Here is a 17,141-nt window from a genome sequence, read left to right on the forward strand (position 1 = left end):
TTTTAATGTGTAATCCTTTGTTCCCTGCTTGGAAGTACAGTGGTGTTCCCTTCCACTGTATTCATTAGCTGTATTTGGGCTTCAACTTGCATGTTGTAATGGGTGGAAATCACAGAATGGGAAGTTGCAAGTCTGTTGCAGTTGATCTGCAGCAGAGCTGAACTCTCCAGATCATTGAGTAGCTCCTTTTGCAAAGGACAAACATCACCATAACACCTTTATAGGTGGAAATTCCTGTCATCCTGCACACATTTAAGGTGTGCTGGAGGAGAGCCATGTTCCTGTTAACAGTGGCAAGATACATTCCTAGAACTCTGTATGTACCCATGTGTCTCCAAAGTGTGTAAATGAATCTTCAGATTCACTGTAGGTGTCTGCTGGCTGGAACCACTACAAAAGTGGTCTGGATCTTAAGGGAAACTGAAGGGCTTGAAGATTATAACATTAATTTGTTTTATTTGAAGAGGTGTGCATTTGTTGCTTTGTGATCAGCAGCCATGGCCTTGTGCAGCCACCGTTGTGTTCTTCAGTAACTGTTCAACTCAGGGCTGCGTTTGCATCTACACTGTTGGGAGATTTGTGGCTTTACATGTGTAGGAGCTGGAAGACATATGGCATATGCTAAACTTCAAACAATATGGGCAAGCCCCTGTGCAACACCCACTGGTTTAGCTTGTAAAACCAGTGTGTTTCTTGAGATGTATGTAGGTGACTTTTTGTCCTTCCAAGTGTGTCGATGTTCTGCCTGAAGTGACTAATGCATATAGAAGGGATAGATGATTACAGTTGCAAAGAAAATTAATTGGTGAGGTTGACAGCAGCTTCAGACTTCAGGCAGGACCATAGTGCTCTCAAGAAAACTGAGGAGTGCCAGTAAGACCTCAAGGAATGGTGACTGTACACAAAATACTTGCTGGTTTAGAAATCTTTCAAAGGAAAACTTAACAAAAGTATACAAATGCTTAGAGCTTTGTTTTTGCTGTTTTGCTTGATGTTCAGATTACTCAAAAAGAAGTCAAGTTGCTCCCTAGACAGTACATAAATTACATTGCAGACTTAAAATAGTGTAGCAATTAAATACTTACACGTGCTGCTTTTTGTACTGCATCACAGAGCTCTATGTGAGCAAGATACTGTCATCTACTGTACATGGGCAGGCTGTTGTCAGTATGGAGCAGCAGTCAGATCACTTTCTGTCCATGTGTAAATTAGATTAAGAATATGTTTGACTGGAGTAATCTCAAAATAGGTTTGAGGGGTTTTGTTTTCTTTTTTACCACATTGAGAATTGCCTCCAATAAGTACTCCTCGTTGTCCATAAAACTTCTGGCAAAATAACTTACATGTTTTTCTGTTCTAATAAAAAGCTAATAATGTAGAGCATGTTTCACTTGTGGGGATACCTGTTTGGAGAAGGGAAAAAAAGGGAAATAAAGAGCTCAATCCACCTGGTTTTTGAAACATACTGAAACCATCTGAAGAATTGCATTTAGTAACTATAGTCTCTGTAATTTTATACCAAAAATATTGCTGGAGAGGAGCCTCATTGACATTTACTTATTCAGAATTGGGAGTCAAAATAGTAGGCTTTTGTTTCAAGTGGTACTGCTAAGAAAAGTAGTTGAGGGGGTGGAAACTTGACTTAGAACTTCTAGAGACATGTTTCCTTTAAAAGTGCATTGTGTTCTAATGTGTTTTTAGTTTATTTTCTCCTTTTTGAGGATTATTTTGCCTCTTTCAAGTGAATGCACTTTATATTTCTCAGTGTTCAAGACAGAAGAGGGGGAAAAGCAAAATGTTACTCCAAGTGTGTATTAGTGCTTGTACTGAATAGAAGAGTAACAGTTCAAACCAGAATACCTTCCAACCCGGAGCAAATATTGTTCACTATATTCACTCACACCTTGTAGAGTGGATCATAGCAGGATTCTCTGGTTGCCTATATTCCCAAGTTAGCAGTGGGTTTTTGCCTTGGAAAACAGTAGTGCAAAGTGCCAGACGAGTATTACTGCTGTTCCCACTGAGAGCTCTGAGAGGGCTCTTGGACTGGCACTTTTCTGCTGTTTATGGGGCTATGGAGAAGGTGGAAATTCCAGGGACTGGTTAGCTCTGTGAACAGATTGTAATTTCCTACTCTCTGCAATAAATTTTTGTGCTTGGTTTTGCTGGACTTTGTGCACATACTTGTGTGTTTTTTCTCAGGGGAGATGAAAAAGGCATGAGGGACATTCCAGTGCCCTGAAGCTAAGGTTAAGATTCTGCTAGAAGGTCTCTTGTGTCATTCAGGTGTCTCAAACCTAGTCCCTAGCCAGGCTATGTTGGCAAAGAAGTCAGTGCTGCCGAGGTCTCCACTTAGTGTCTGGGGACCTCTCTTGTTCTCCTCTGGCTATGAGCAGTCAAGTCCCCACCTGAAGTCCAGAGTACTTCTAGAGACAAAAGCTCTTTCCTTTCTAATCACAGGGAATACTCTTTCTCCTGGCTAATGCTGGGCTAAACTGTCTCATCTTTAGTGACAGGACTACATTATGTTAATTTTTTTTTTTCTCTTATTGGTCTGATCTTGTTTCTGTCTCCTAGGGCTGTGCATCCTGGAACTGGTACTACCCTTTTCACTATGCTCCATTTGCTTCTGACTTCGAGGGTATTGCAGACATGCCTTCAGATTTTGAGAAGGGCTCAAAACCGGTAGGGCACCTTTATTTAGTTATTTATGATTTAACAGCCCATTGGAAGTGTCCTACATCTGCCTGTTTCATTTCAACAGTTTAAGCCTCTAGAGCAACTTATGGGAGTATTTCCAGCTGCAAGTGGAAATTTTCTGCCACCAACGTGGAGGAAGCTCATGACGGATCCGGTAAGAATCCTTGTTGTGTTCCTCTCTGTAAGGTTATGTTGTCTTGCAGTTGTGTGAGCATGACTTGCTGCTGCTTAGTTCAGCCAGAAGAATAATGGAGACCAGGAGGAAACATTTTTGGTAGATTGCAGAGATTCTTCAATAATCGATTAAAGTGATATTTTGTATTCAGATGTTTCAGTGAGAAAAATTGCTTACTGACTCTCTTACACTTCAGTAAGATTGTTTACTTTCCTATAGAAACCTTGCATAACTTCATTGGGGAGCAGATGCCTTAATCCCAGTTATCTGGAATTCTTCTGTCCTGCTCAGTTTCTTGTTTTGATACTCTTAAGTGATGAAAGAGCCTGAACATGCTTCATATTTAAATGGCATTCATTAAAAAGATGTTGCTGGTGGTCAAAGTTCCTTGCATCCTCCTTATGTTTGTGTTTGATTTCCCTCTGCAAAGTACAGTAGTGCTACATGGCCTTCTCAGTCTGTTTCATAATTGGCTTTAATGATTTTATTTTTTTTCTCAACTACAGGAATCAAGCATAATTGACTTCTACCCTGAAGATTTTGCTATTGATTTAAATGGGAAGAAATATGCTTGGCAAGGTGAAATTGCAGCTTTTTTTTTTTGAGCTATAATATACTGACCTTAGTCTTAAGAATCTATGTGAAAAGAAGGAGAAAATGGGAAATTATCTTAGTGAAATAATGATGCACCAAGTCACTGGAGTAACTTGTGTTACTTAGTGTGAGAGAGAAGTATTTTACAGCAGGTATATTTTTTAAAAGAAATTATTATGAAGAACAAATTATAGTTCAGTAACTGATTTAGAATTGGCAATGATTATTAGTAATTCCAGCAGTCATTCTAGATTTGTTAATTTGTCCTGAACTAGATTAATAATTTTTCTATTTTTATCAGCCTTACTGTGTAATTGTCCTTCATCTCCTTTGCATTTAATTAATGGATCTTTTTCTGTTCAATCAGTGGCTCGTTAGTACCTTGCAAAAAAATGCTTAGGGGAATATAGAAATATTTGGATGTACACAAAGAATGAAAGAACAGCTGCAGTATTTAATGCAGCTTCCTCTTTCTTTAGAGAACATTAAAGGTCTGCCCGATTTTGTGGCTGGTTACGCTATTCAGCAAGTAGTGTAGCATCTCACTTATAGGTATAAATAATCTTTTGGGCACAAAATATAACACATGAAATTCCATCTGAACATAAAAAAGCACATGGTAACTCTGAGGGTGGTCAGGCACTGGAACACATTGTCCAGAGAAGTTGTGGAGTCTCAGTTCTTGGGCATATGCCAAACCCAGCTGGCCACGGTCCTTGACAACCTAAGCAGCCCATAACCATGCTGGAGCAGAGAGGGTGGACTAGATGATCTCTAAAGGTTTCAGCTGGTATCAGGTTCTGTGATGCTGCACAGGGCAGCTCACCTGTGTTTTGAAATAGCCAGTTAGGCATACAAGTTTCTTACTTGGGACAGTGTTCCAAAATCGAAGAGAATATTCCTAGGAATTATGAGAAGTGTTGCAAAGCAGGTTTTCCCTTTGTAACTTGAAGACCTTTCTTACCCATGTTGTAGTTCTGGCAACTTTCCTCAGTCCTTCTGTCCAGTTATCAAATCTACAGACTAAAGAAGTGATATTTTAAGTAGCTCCCACATGCTTTCAGCAGCTTGTAACCTTACTTTTCGTTCATTTACTGCTTACTTGCATTAAAAACTCTTTGTTCTGGATCAACAGCTAGAATTCTCATGCTTAAGAGGCCATTGTGAAATGAGATATTTTCCAAGCTGGAAGTACAGCCACCTCCATTAAAATGCATCTAGTATACCTTGTCCTCTTAATGAAACGTTTGAAGATCTTCCTTTTAGAGTTATGATTATGCTTCTGAGAGCTCAACATAAATCCTTTTTGCAGTCTCCTGGGTTATGAACACTTCCCATTTTGTTGTTGTTCCACCAGCATGTTGTGAAGGTGAAAATAAAATGTTTGTTTTCCAGGGTAGGCTTATCACTGTTTCCCTTCACAAGTAGTTATGTTCCAGCTGAAATGTGAACATGGCTGAGGTCTGGTGGCTGTCTTTGATAAAGCAGTAGTCACTTTGTGTGAAGATTATCCTCACACTTCATGAGCAGGAACAATGCAGATCTCTTATTTGGTGAGGCTGGCAACAGCAGGCTGTACAGGTCTGCTCCTCATTATTTTACAGTAGGCTAAATAAAATTCTGATTCAGGTAAACTTCTGACATATTAACACTTAGTGTTTATTTAGTGTAATTGCACTTCAAGTAAAGTTTTAGATTATCCCCTTTCCTTCCGCTTCCAGGCAGTAGTATTTGTTTTAATAAATCCAAGTAAAGATTGTGCTTCTGAAACATATTTCAGGTGGACCAAGTTTTAAATCAAGAATGTGAATCTGTGGAAGTCCATTTACTGGAGCATACCAAGGAAGGCTATTCTTTAGCTTCATCCAATATTGAGTAGGCTCAGAGATGTGCTGCTTAGTGAGGGATTTTGATCTGGAGAGAGCTCTCCATGTTATCTTGGAGTAAAATTAATAGCTGATATGAATAGTCCCTGATGGATAATATCTGTATCACCTCATCACTGAAGTTGGAGTAATTTCTTCCATTGTTGTCTCTTCATAAATTAATTTGAATAAAGTAGCATTGAGTTCTGTCAGGGGAGTGTCTGTAACAAATGAGACAAATAATGACTGTCTTACTGAGCTCATCTTGTTTCTAAATGAGGCAGGTATGGGGAGAGGTTACTACTTCCCATTGCCTACCCAGGACTGAGGAGGAGGAGGAGGGTGGAGGGAGGGATGCTTGCAGATGAGCTTCCCTTTTCAACCTGCACTACCACTGAACTAGTTTAAACAGCCTGCAGGATCACAGCCTCCTGAAAATGTGGAGTTTTCTTTGACAAATGCAAGAGTTGTTTCTTGGGTAAAGAATCTACTGGAGCTCTCCATGCTAGTGGATTTTTGTTGTTGTTTTTGGATTTGGGTTGTTTTGGTTGGTTGGTTTTGTTGTTGTTGGGTTTTTCAACAAATGGGAAAAAGTAATGTATTGGTTTCACTAGGTGTTGCATTACTGCCATTTGTTGATGAGCGACGTCTTAGAGCTGCCCTGGAAGAAGTCTACCCTGACCTCACTCCTGAAGAAAGTAAGAGTTGTGTTACTTTGTTACAATATGTTTTTACTACTATGTTTCACTCAAAAATGAGCAAGGTGTAACAGATGTTTGGTTGGATTGAGTTCAGGCAGGCTGTAACCTCTTCTCCATGGATGGTGCTGGTAGGTAGAGTGATCCACAATGGGTTTGTTTTTGTAGCTCTGGCTTTTCTTTCACTCGAGTAGACCTGAAAACTAGATAGCAGCTTAATCACATTAAAAGCTTCTACCAGTGTCCGCTGTCAAAGTACTTGCTAGGTTAATGTTTCAGTCAAAAGATTAAACCTGTTGCCAAGGTTAGAGTTGATAGTAAAACTTGTTTGATTTGTCTGTTCTGACCAGTAATCTGGGTGTGTCCGGTTATGATATGTGAAGCTTCTTGTTCAGCTTTAATAGTAAATGTGTGTTACTTTCTCCATTGTACAGAAATAATAGCAGGTTCTTGAAGGCAAAGCTGCTTGAGAGGTACAGGGTTTTTTCCAATCTATGTCTTCAGCATTACTCTGTTCTGAATTCGAGGTTCTTCCCATTGAGCACAATATTCCCCTAGTTTTACTGTCTGCCACTGCTCTTGTGGCAGTGACACTAGAGACATCCTGTTGTGGGTACAGACACTTTCTAACACCTGCAAGGAATGTTCAGAGCTTTTTTCTCAATCACAGTGAAGCTTTTCTTTTGTGGAGATGTCAACAGGACAGTGTGCTGACCTGCTATGCTCCTTCCTTCCCCCTGCTCTGAACTCTTAAGCAATTCTCTTTGTCCTTTCTAGGCAGAAGAAATAGCCTTGGTGGTGATGTTCTCTTTGTTGGAAAGCACCACCCACTTTGTGACTTCATTGTAGAACAGTACAAGACCAAAAACACAGAGGTAGGTTGTACTCATTCTTAAAGGATTGTGTAAATGGTGATGGAGGTCTAAGAAAGTGTTTCAACTGAAAAATTATTTTTTCCATAGCCAGTGGATATACCCCCAGAGCTGTGCCATGGAATCCAGGGAAAGCTTACGCTGAATGACAATGCTGTTCTCCCAGATCAGTAAGTATGGCTTTGTAGTTTGGGCTGTTTGATGCTACAGGACGTTTCCTTCAGTTATGCCTGCCTTTAAATAAAAATACCTTTGTGCCCACACTGAGAAACCTAAAACTCCTGAGAACGCAGTGCATTTTGTGCTGAGGCTAAATATGCTCTCCTCTGGGTTTCACAGTAGGTGTGTTTTATTATCAGCATATGTAACAAACCAAACAAGTAAAATGTTGATTTGGTGATCCTTTTTTAAACATTATTTCAGAATTAGGCTTTTGAAGTAGCATCAGAAATCTAATGTGTGTGTTTAATTGCTGATATATTTTTTTGTTTGTTTGTCATCTGTGGAAGACTGTTTTTTATGTATTTAGTAATGCTAGAACTTTTATTGTATAGGCCCTGTTTACCTATTAAAGTAGTAGTGATCAGTGGCCTTACTCAGTAAGGTCATGTTGTTTTGGCCTCTGCTTTTGTATGAATGTTAATTGAATGCAGTCTGATGTAACTTCCAACAGCTCATGCTGTTTAAAAAAAAAAACAGAAACAACCAACAACTCTGCTTTTTATGTGCTAATCCTAATTGCATTAAATAAAAATCAAGATGGAGATATATTAGATATATTTTGCCATTTTCTATTTAGGCTGTGGCAGTAAATTCAGTACTGTTACTGACTATACACAGAAAAAATGCTAATATTTTTTGGTTTCTAGATAACGCGTTTAGTTTGAGAAATTATCAGTGTAATCTTCACATTGTAGGATATGCATTCATTTATCTAACTTTGCTTAGAGGCATAAGCAGGTGTTCAGTAACTCATTTGCATTAAATGCACAAACACTCTGATTTTGTTGGACAGATAATGTATCCTAGGTCACACTCACTAATATACATTTTTCTATTCTTGTCATGGCTTGTGAAGAATATGAGCAAGTCAGAGCTGTTCTTGAAGGGAATAGCAGTGCAGGAAAAAAAAAAAACTCTTCTGGCCTTGTCTTCCCTAGAAGAAATGGGTATATTTTTTAACCTAGAGAAGTAGTTTGTTAGGAATTCTGTGAAGACAAGGAGGTATTTATATTGCCACTTCAAAATAAGTCTTGCTTTGCTGAGAAGATTGGGATCAAATTCAGCCAGCACGTGTGCAATTTGTGACCTCTGTGTTGACAGTTGCGCAGTCAGGTGAACACAGAAATCTGCTTTCAGATTGATAAGAGTAATTTTCTTGAGTGTGTTGTTTCCCTGCTTGAATTGTAGGGATAAAGTTTTCTGGAGGAAAGAAGTAAAGGGGTAAGATGAAAAACTGCATGTCAGTCTATTAAATCTCAGTTAGAAGGGAGAGTCTTTTAAGTTCTGTGTAAAACAGCTGCTAAATTTTAATTATTTTTTTTTACTTCAGAGCCTTTTTTTTTCCTAGTGAAGCAGGTTTGTGTATCTGTGTCTCTGGTTTTCTCCTGCCCGCTGAACCTTTTGCCTTTTTACAGTCAAACATTAGCAGTAATGGGCAGGTTTCTGAAGTGTGAGAGTCCACTATTAGACATTAGAAAATCCACAAAATCAGCTGCAGAAGTTATGACATTAAGAAATAAGGATTCAAGAATTCTATTGCTTATAGAAGTATTTGATTTAGGGGAAACAGGAGTTAATTTTGAAATCCCTTGTATGTGTCGTAGGCTTAGTTGAAAGAGGAGCAGGAGTAGTAGCAACAGAGAAAGCAGAGCAAGTGGCACGAGATATGTTGTTAGGCGAGGTTTTGACAGGATTTTCTCTCTTTGCCAGGACAGTGGAGTCTCCAGTTCCAATGCTGCGTGACCTTACACAGAATTCTGCAGTCAGGTAAGTAAACTCTTGGTTTTAATGCAGTGGTGTACAAAATACAACAATCAAAACTCTGGTGTTTTGTGTTGTTGAATTTGCAACAGAATCCATCTCTTTAAAAAACTGAAGCTTTTACTTCAAACTCTTCTGGTTTTCTTTGGAAATTGCATCCCAGATGTTATGCTGTAGCACAGCAGGCTGGAGTTAGGGTGGTTAGCAGATTGTGTGTGGTGGTGTGCCCTGCAGGAGTGTCCAAAGTAGTCGTTTCTCAGTGCATCAAACCCAGTGTGTTTTATCCCTTCAGAAATACCTCATCTTCTCACTGTTGCTTTTCTGCTCACTGTTGGGACTTACGGGGTTTTGGTAAGTGAAAAGCAACACCTTAGAATCATAGAACTATTCAGGTTGGAAAAGACCCTTAGGATCACCGAGTCCAACCATCATCCCTACTCTACAAAGTTCTCCCCTAAACCATATCCACCAACACCACATCCAAACGACCTTAAACACACCCAGGGATGGTGACTCAACCACCTCTCTGGGCAGCCTATTCCAGTGTCTAACCACTTTCTGTGAAAAAATTTATTCCTAATGTCCAGTCTAAACCTCCCCTGTTGCAGCTTGAAGCCATTCCCTCTTGTTCTGTCACTAATTACCTGTGAGAAGAGACCAGCACCAACCTCTCTACAACAACCTTTCAGGTAGTTGTAGAGACTGATGAGATCTCCCCTCAGCCTCCTCTGCCTCAAACTAAACATTCCCAGCTCCTTCAAGCATTCTTCATAAGATTTATTCTCTAGGCCCTTCACCAGCTTTGTTGCCCTCCTCTGTCCTCGCTCCAGCACCTCGATATCTCTCTTGAATTGAGGTGCCCAAAACTGGACACAGTTCTCCAGGTGTGGCCTCACCAGTGCTGAGTACAGGGGGACAAATCACCTCTCTACTTCTGCTGGCCACACTATTTCTAGTCCACGCCAGGATGCCATTGGCTTTCTTGGCCACCTGGGCACACTGCTGGCTCATATTCAGCTGCTTGTCAATTAGAACCCCAGGTCTGTCACCTTGTCACTGTTTGACTCAGGTTCGACAACAAGGACACACCTGTAGAACTATGTGGCTTGTATCAAGTCTTATAAATTAAACCAAACATTCATGAGAGCAAACCTCTGAGACAGACTGGGTATTTTATTGAAAGCCCTCCAGATCTTGTTTTTTGCCTCTTGGATTTTTATCCATTTTTATTCCTAGCAATTCCAGAGGATGCCTGAGAACGTGGGCTTCATGCCCTTAAGAAGTAAAGGAGTAATACTAACTTTGTTTGAAGGTGATTTTGGGGAGAATAATAGAAACTTCATAATGAATAAAAAGTAAAGCAGAGTCTCCAAGGGTAAATCTTGTGGTAACAGAAGGTTTTAATTACCCTTGTGCTTGACAGCAAATTTCTGCAAATCTAGTGTGTTGTATGTCATCCTCACTTAATTTGGCACAGTATATCAGGTATGTAATACTTGAGCCAATAACCTTGCACTTCTTGAGCCACATAAGATACTTGAGATGCTGAAAGTCACTTGTGAACTGTCTGCATAATTTTTTTCCTCCACAAAGGCATAACTGAGTTCAACTAGTAACAGCTGTATCTACAGGCAGTAAGAAATGCTACGTTGTGGCTTGTCAGGGTATTGTAGAAAGTATGTTCTGAAATGGGGATTTAATTACTTTGAGTGATGACTTAAAGGTAGTTCTTGGCTTTCCATCTGTCACTGTCAGGAGGTTTGAATTGTTCATGCTTCTGTTTCTCTATGGCAAGGATTTTTCTTCCTGTCTTTTGAGATAGTATGAGCAGTCATGGTTCTGCTCTTCAGTTCTTGCGACTTTGGCTGAATTTTCCAAGGGACCATTAGTCTCTTTCCCTCAAGTCTCATTCATTTTCTGTGTTGAAAAACAGATGTATTTCAGCTTGAAGAGTGAGATTATTCTGCTTAGTTGTTTGCTTTTCTCATTCTTAGCATCCCAGGCATTCTTCACTATCAAATGGTAGGTAGTGAGAGAACAGGAATCAGGTCAATGCTGGGTACTTCAAACATGTCCCCGGTAGGACCTACCCCAGACCTGAGTATTTACACTGGGAGCCAGAAATTGTTAGGAGTGTGGGTGAATTTTCCTAGAGCAAACCCAAATTGCTCTATAATGCAATGTACCAGCAGAAGTTAAGCTTTGAGCCCCTTTTTGCTCTACTACTGTTTAATTTGTCTAATACTAGACAGCTCAAAATGCAGAGTCTGCAAGATGTCACTGATAATAGGTGTGTGTCCCTCCATGGGAGTGCCCTGCAGCTGCACTGCCACCTTTCAGGATAAAACCTCACTGGCCCAGGAAATCCCACTTCTAAGTTTTGTATGCTTTTGGTGAGACAGCAGAACAAGCCGATATCCTTCCTGTCTCTGCTGTGGCAGCCTTTGAACTTTGTCAAGCACAATAGTGCTTTGACTAGAGGATTTGCACTCAAGGGTCTGCAAGAAGGTACTTTCATTACCATATATAGGACTGTTTTCTAGACATTAAACTTTCCTTTGGACTGGCTATTGATTGAATCTTATATTTTCTGTTATGTACATCACTGTTAATAAAGCAGCAATTACTTTTTAATCTTGCTTGTCTTAACTATCAAGTAAACCTAATCCTCAAATACTTTCTCCTAGTATCTCTTTTAAAGATCCACAATTTGATGAAGACTTTGTTTTCAAGGCGATAGTGTTACCTGGTGCAAAGTAAGTATCAGTTCTCAGTTTTCAAGTAATTCCATTTTCTTTCATTATTCTTGAGTATTTGCTCTGATAAATATTTATGGGGCTATTTTTAATATTAAGGAAACCTACTCCAGTTCTGAAGCCAGGAGATTGGGAAAAAACCAACAATGATGGCAGGCCTTGGAGACCGCAGCTTGGCTTTAACCGAGACAGAAAACCAGTCCATTTGGACCAGGCAGCATTCAGAACCTTGGGGTAAGCCTAGCAGCATTGCTACTGACTGCCTTGCTAAGATGACTGTAATTATTTACTGCTTTTTTAATTAAAGAGGAAAAAAAAGGAAAGCAGGTGGGGATGGACTGTCAGATATTAGATGCTGGTGGTCTGTGTTGGAAACTTTAGCATGTGATATGTAAATTAAGTATTGATATAATTTTGCAGTCGTGTTTTCCATTCTTCTTGACCTGGGGGAGGTTCTACTGCATAATTCCAACTAGCTTTCCCACTGTTTGCTTTGGGTTTTTTTCCTACTTGTTTGGTGGTAACTTGCTTGAGGTACAGAAAGTACAGTGGAAATACTGCATACAAGTGATAAATAAGACTATTATGAAGACAAGAATATATTTTATGCTTTTAAAAATTAAGATATTTTAAAACCCCTTGAATGAAAGGTGTTACACCGTATAATCCATTTTATTGTCACTTTTCCAGGCATTGGCACAGTAATTTTTCCATTTGTTCTCAAAAAGTCTGAGTAACTTTCTCAGATGCTACAGTGTGGTACAAGAGTGCTTCTGAATGCAGGATGAGAGAATGAGCTGGAGTTTTCTATTACAGATAAAATGAAAGATTTTTTCTTCCTGGGGAAGGCAAGAAGCCAGAAGTTTATCAGAGCCAGAAAAGAAAATGTTTTAAAAGAGATTGTATCACTAGCAAGGAAAAGTAAACTCTGTGAGCAACTGCACATAAGTGTGTCTTTAGGAAGAGAAATTATTTTACACCAATAAAGGCCTGGCACTGACACACCAGTATGTGCAAATCCTGCATCTCCATCAGCTCTCCCTTCTTGGGAAATGTGACAGCTGTTCAGTTTGACTGGACTCTTCCACCGTTTGCAGGATACGCCTGTATTTCTGCTCATTGTGGCTTGCTATAGTAACCAGGTACTTTTTTCTGGGCCAGTTCTCCAAGCTGTGCTCTGGTGGTGCTGTGCCTGGGACCCTGCTATGGGAGCAAGTCACTGCATCCTTTTTATGCATCCCCACTGACACGCTGGAGAGAGCTGGGGGGTTCAATAGGCTGGGTAGCAGCTGGGATGTAAGAGGGTATTCATATAAACTTCCTATTCTTTTTCCTTTCCGTTTCTTACACGTAATAGCCATACGCTGCCAAGGGAAAGAGGGATGCCAGGGATGTATGCCAACGCAGTACCTCTTGGAACTTACGGGAGCCCATACGCCAGGCCACTTCTGAGTGGGCAGCAGCAGATTCCTAAATTGTTGTCAAGTAAGTGGGTTCTGCTTTCTGCATTGCAGAGTTTGTAAAATACTGCTGTTCTGGTTGCATTATTACAAATAAAAATGGATTCAAGCATCCAGCTACGTTAGCTTTGTGCTGCTTTTCTCTACGGCTCTTCCTTTGTGGAATTGCTGTAGTGAAATGTTCTAAAATGTATTTATGTGCCTCTCAGTGGGATCCCTGCCCAGTATTCAAATGTAATAGGAAAAATAGCACTTTGTCTGCTAAAAGGTTGCTTGTGGCTGTTATCTAGAACACATTCAGTACATGGCTGAGTCTCAACATCTCCAGCATCAATGGAATCAGTAGAAGGTTGGTGCTTTGTGTCTGAAAAGAACAAGAAGAGGATGCTAGCCACAGAAACCAATTCATGCACAAGGTGTGGTGATGGGTTTGGAGAGATGGTAGGACTGATAGAAGAGCTGTGTTGCTGAGATGCCAGGGTGAACCAAAACTGCTAATTCACAGTCTCATATTGGCTTCTCCTGCCTCCAGTAGGTGTTGCAACTTCTGGCAAAGGAGCATAGTCAGGAGGTCAGGGATGCCACTACTGTTAACTTCGTGATGAAGTGGGTCGCCAGAAGCTGTAAGAGAAATCCTCTGTGTGACCTAAAGTAGAATCCTTCATCCTGGAAAGGAATTGCTTATGCAAAAGGCTCCCAGAGAAGATGCCCTGCTTCTTTGCCTGTGATCATGAGATGCATTTCTGTGCTTGTGGGATTGAGACAGGAAGAAACTTGGCTGAACTGCCTAAAAAGGTGCTTTAAAGTAAGACATTATCACTATTGAGCTGAATCCGTGCAATATTGAATTCTGCAAGTGTTTGAAGTTTGAACAGCTGAGACTGATAAAATTTGTAGTTCAACGTTTTGTCACATGTAGAAGACCAGATTACTGCGCTATGAAGCTGTCATCCATTTTATACTTGACTTGCATTTTTACTGCATATGAAACAGTGAATAAATAATATTGATGTCCACTCTGAATTAAACTTTCAGTTCAATCTCAGAGTAAATGCATTCTAGCTGAGTAGTACGTGCAGAAGCTTTCTTGTGCAAGGGACTAGATTGGTTTAAGGGGAGAGACAGATTGAATGTGAGTCTGGAGCTGTTAACTTTGATTAAAAGAAAACAAGTGTGTTTGTGTTTTTTTGTTTTGTTTTTTTCAAACAAACAACAAATATGATCTTAAAAAGAGTGTGGGGAAGAGGTAGTCAGAACTACCAGACAGGAATCACATTTTTGTGTTTATCTCCAAAAAGAGATGTGTGATTTCAGGGAGAAAGTATTTGTGAGCCCATCAGTCTCTATGCTGTTGTTCAAGTATTCTGAAGTTTGAGTCATGATGCTTTGTGGGAAATACTGATTTCAAAGCAGTTTCCTCTGCCTTACATACCATGATCATGCTGATTAGGTACTTAAAAAGCTCTTGTCTTTGTGGCATCTAAGCACCTTGTGTTGTGTAGGAAGCACTCCACATGAAAATATGCCCCAGTGCCATCAGATTGAGGAGGATCGAGTCCACTGATGAACGTGAAATCCCAGTCCATCTGTTGGCCTCAGAACAACTGTCTGGTGGCTTTCTTTCATGCATCCCTTCCTCCCCTCCTGCCCCTTCCTCACTCTCAGCTTCAGGCATCCGCAGTTGCTGTTCTTGAGGTGTGACTGGCAAATCTGAAAGCATGCTTTCCTTGATTTTTTTTAATTTTTTTTTTTCCCCTCTGTTGTGCCACTGTCCTTAACTCTGCTTTTTCCATGAGGCAGAGGTTGATCTTGTGCTATCCTGTTGCTGCAGCAAGAAGCAGTGCCAGGTCTGGCTGCCAGTCCCCCAGCCACCGTGGCAGTGCAGTGCCTCGTTCACTGGCGTTCATACTACAAAACCTTTTTAAAAAAACAGCAGGAGCTGTGTGCCTGCTGTTGCTCTCCAGGGCTCTTCATCCCGGAGTGGAGAAGCTGGTTCCTGGCACTCTGTTTTCATGGGAGGCAGCAGTGCAACATGCTGCAGATGTATTCTTTGTTAGTTAATGTTGTTGGCTTTCTCCACCTCTTCTACTAAAGATAGCAAGCTGTCCTAAGAGATTAGTCTTAAACTCTGATTAACTTCTGATTTAAACTGACTGCAACATGAAGTCTTTACAACTTGTTACAGCAGTGGTTGAGACACCTTTCTTTTGGTACCTCATTATCTAACCAAGGTGGAAGCACAGTTGGTGTCCCAGTCGGTGGGATGAGCACAGGTCAAAGAGCTTTAGAGATGTGCTTGTTCCCTAGAAGTAGTTCCAGAAATGCCTCCTGCTACCTGGCTGATGTGTCAGGACCCAACTAAGGCCACCTGGGACTATCAATGCCAACTGAACCACCTGTGTCTCAACTCCTCTTCTGCCAAGTAGAGTCAGACTTGCTTAAACTCTTATTAAAAAAACACCTCCAAGTGTCATAGCCCAAAATTTCTGCTGAGATCAGTTTTTCAGACATTGACACTGAAGGATGCTTCTGCAAATGGGGCTGTACTCCTGCAGTGCATCCTGAATTATGGCTTATGTGGGTCTAGTGTCAGGCAGAGCTGTGAAGATGAGAGCATGTCACCTCTGAACATTGCTGCAGTAGGTGGCCATCATCTTGTTGAACAGCAGCAGTCTAGATGGATAGTGCCTTTTCTCCCAGGGAAATTTGTGGTCAGAATTGAGCATGTGGGCCAACTCCACCCAGGCGGTGTTCTGTCTTGGATTACCAGAAGGTGTTCCTAGGCTTGATGGCACAGCCATCTTCTTGCCTTTTGCAACCACACCGTTCACTTCAAGCACAAATGTGTCTGTCTGTACAGTTATCTTCAACTAGAAAGTCAAATTAGAGGAAGTGGGAAGGCATATGCTGAGTTTTCTTAATTGGGTGGCTTACCCCTTGTGTCAAAGTGTCGTTCGTCAACTAATTGTGAGAGGAGCTCTATGCTGTGGCATAATTGGAAGCGTTCTGAACCCACACATTCCTGAAAAACTGGAGCTGATATGGTTAAAATCCCGACATTTATGAGTTTGATGCAGAGCAACTTTTCATTTTATGCATTATGTTTTTATATGTATGATGAAGTAAAATTAGACTCTAGAAGGGCAATGCGGTCAGCCAAAGTGCCATCTCTCCCTCAAGAGCCTGCTGGGGGTGTTCCTTACTGTTGTTCTCTGATTTGACTTGGATGTGCCAATTTTCAGTTGATGAGTAATTGTCTGTGCTGATAACTTGGGGAGTCAAGTGCAGTGTGACAGTACTCTGTGAATGGCATATTTGGTTTCTGCAGCACAGGATATCTGATTTATGGCTTCCATTTCAGTCAGTAAACTTGTCAATTAGCTGCATTTGAAAAGTGATTTTGATTAGTGCAATCAGTAAACACGAAATCTCGTATTTGATTGCTACACTGATTAGATAAATTGTTACTTGAGGAGCTGCTAGAGAAGGCAGTTTATTTGGCCTTATAGCTCTAGGAAATGCCTAGGTTTTGAAGACTAAAGAAAATATTAATTGTCATTTCTTCTCCAATTTCATACCTTTTTGAAGTGCAATTCACTGCTCTGAGCTTTTTCCCTTCAAAGATTGTTCTCTGTCAGAGCCATACAAATGAATAGTAATAAGGTGGCTTTAAATGTTTCTGTGATGATTTCATTAAGCTTTTTCTTACACTGTTCCCTAGTGCTGCAAAAACCTGTGGTTACACCAGGAGAGCTGGGTCCTTTCTTTTTCAAATGGGAAGAAGGTGATTAAGTATGACACAAATTCCCACCTAGTCCTTAAGCAGGGGTTGGTGTGAACAGAAAACACTGCCCCAGGGCGAGACCAGCAGCATCTTGCTGGGTTTCTCACTGGAGCACCATTTGACCCTGGCAGTGGAATGGAAAATGTGTTAATAAACTTCCATTAACACGAGAAGTTCTGAGCAGGGGGGGTCAGAGAGGGAGAGACGATATTAGTCTGTATAAATGTCAGGATACTTGGGGGTCCTACCTAGCT

At 40.6% G+C, this 17,141-nt stretch overlaps 1 protein-coding gene across 1 annotated transcript in view; it reads left to right on the plus strand.

The window, feature by feature from the left end:
- Positions 1-17,141, plus strand: part of XRN2 (5'-3' exoribonuclease 2) — a 47,205-nt gene that overhangs the window by 18,443 nt on the left and 11,621 nt on the right. The window contains exons 18-27 of the mRNA XM_051613912.1: positions 2,578-2,685; positions 2,765-2,854; positions 3,382-3,454; positions 5,949-6,032; positions 6,810-6,907; positions 6,995-7,074; positions 8,837-8,893; positions 11,575-11,643; positions 11,743-11,877; positions 13,001-13,128. Of these exons, the coding sequence (XP_051469872.1) occupies positions 2,578-2,685; positions 2,765-2,854; positions 3,382-3,454; positions 5,949-6,032; positions 6,810-6,907; positions 6,995-7,074; positions 8,837-8,893; positions 11,575-11,643; positions 11,743-11,877; positions 13,001-13,128 (922 nt within the window). The remainder of the gene's footprint in view (positions 1-2,577; positions 2,686-2,764; positions 2,855-3,381; positions 3,455-5,948; positions 6,033-6,809; positions 6,908-6,994; positions 7,075-8,836; positions 8,894-11,574; positions 11,644-11,742; positions 11,878-13,000; positions 13,129-17,141) is intronic.

This window comes from Apus apus, chromosome 3 (genome assembly GCF_020740795.1).
Source record: "Apus apus isolate bApuApu2 chromosome 3, bApuApu2.pri.cur, whole genome shotgun sequence".
Taxonomy (NCBI): Eukaryota; Metazoa; Chordata; class Aves; order Apodiformes; family Apodidae; genus Apus; species Apus apus.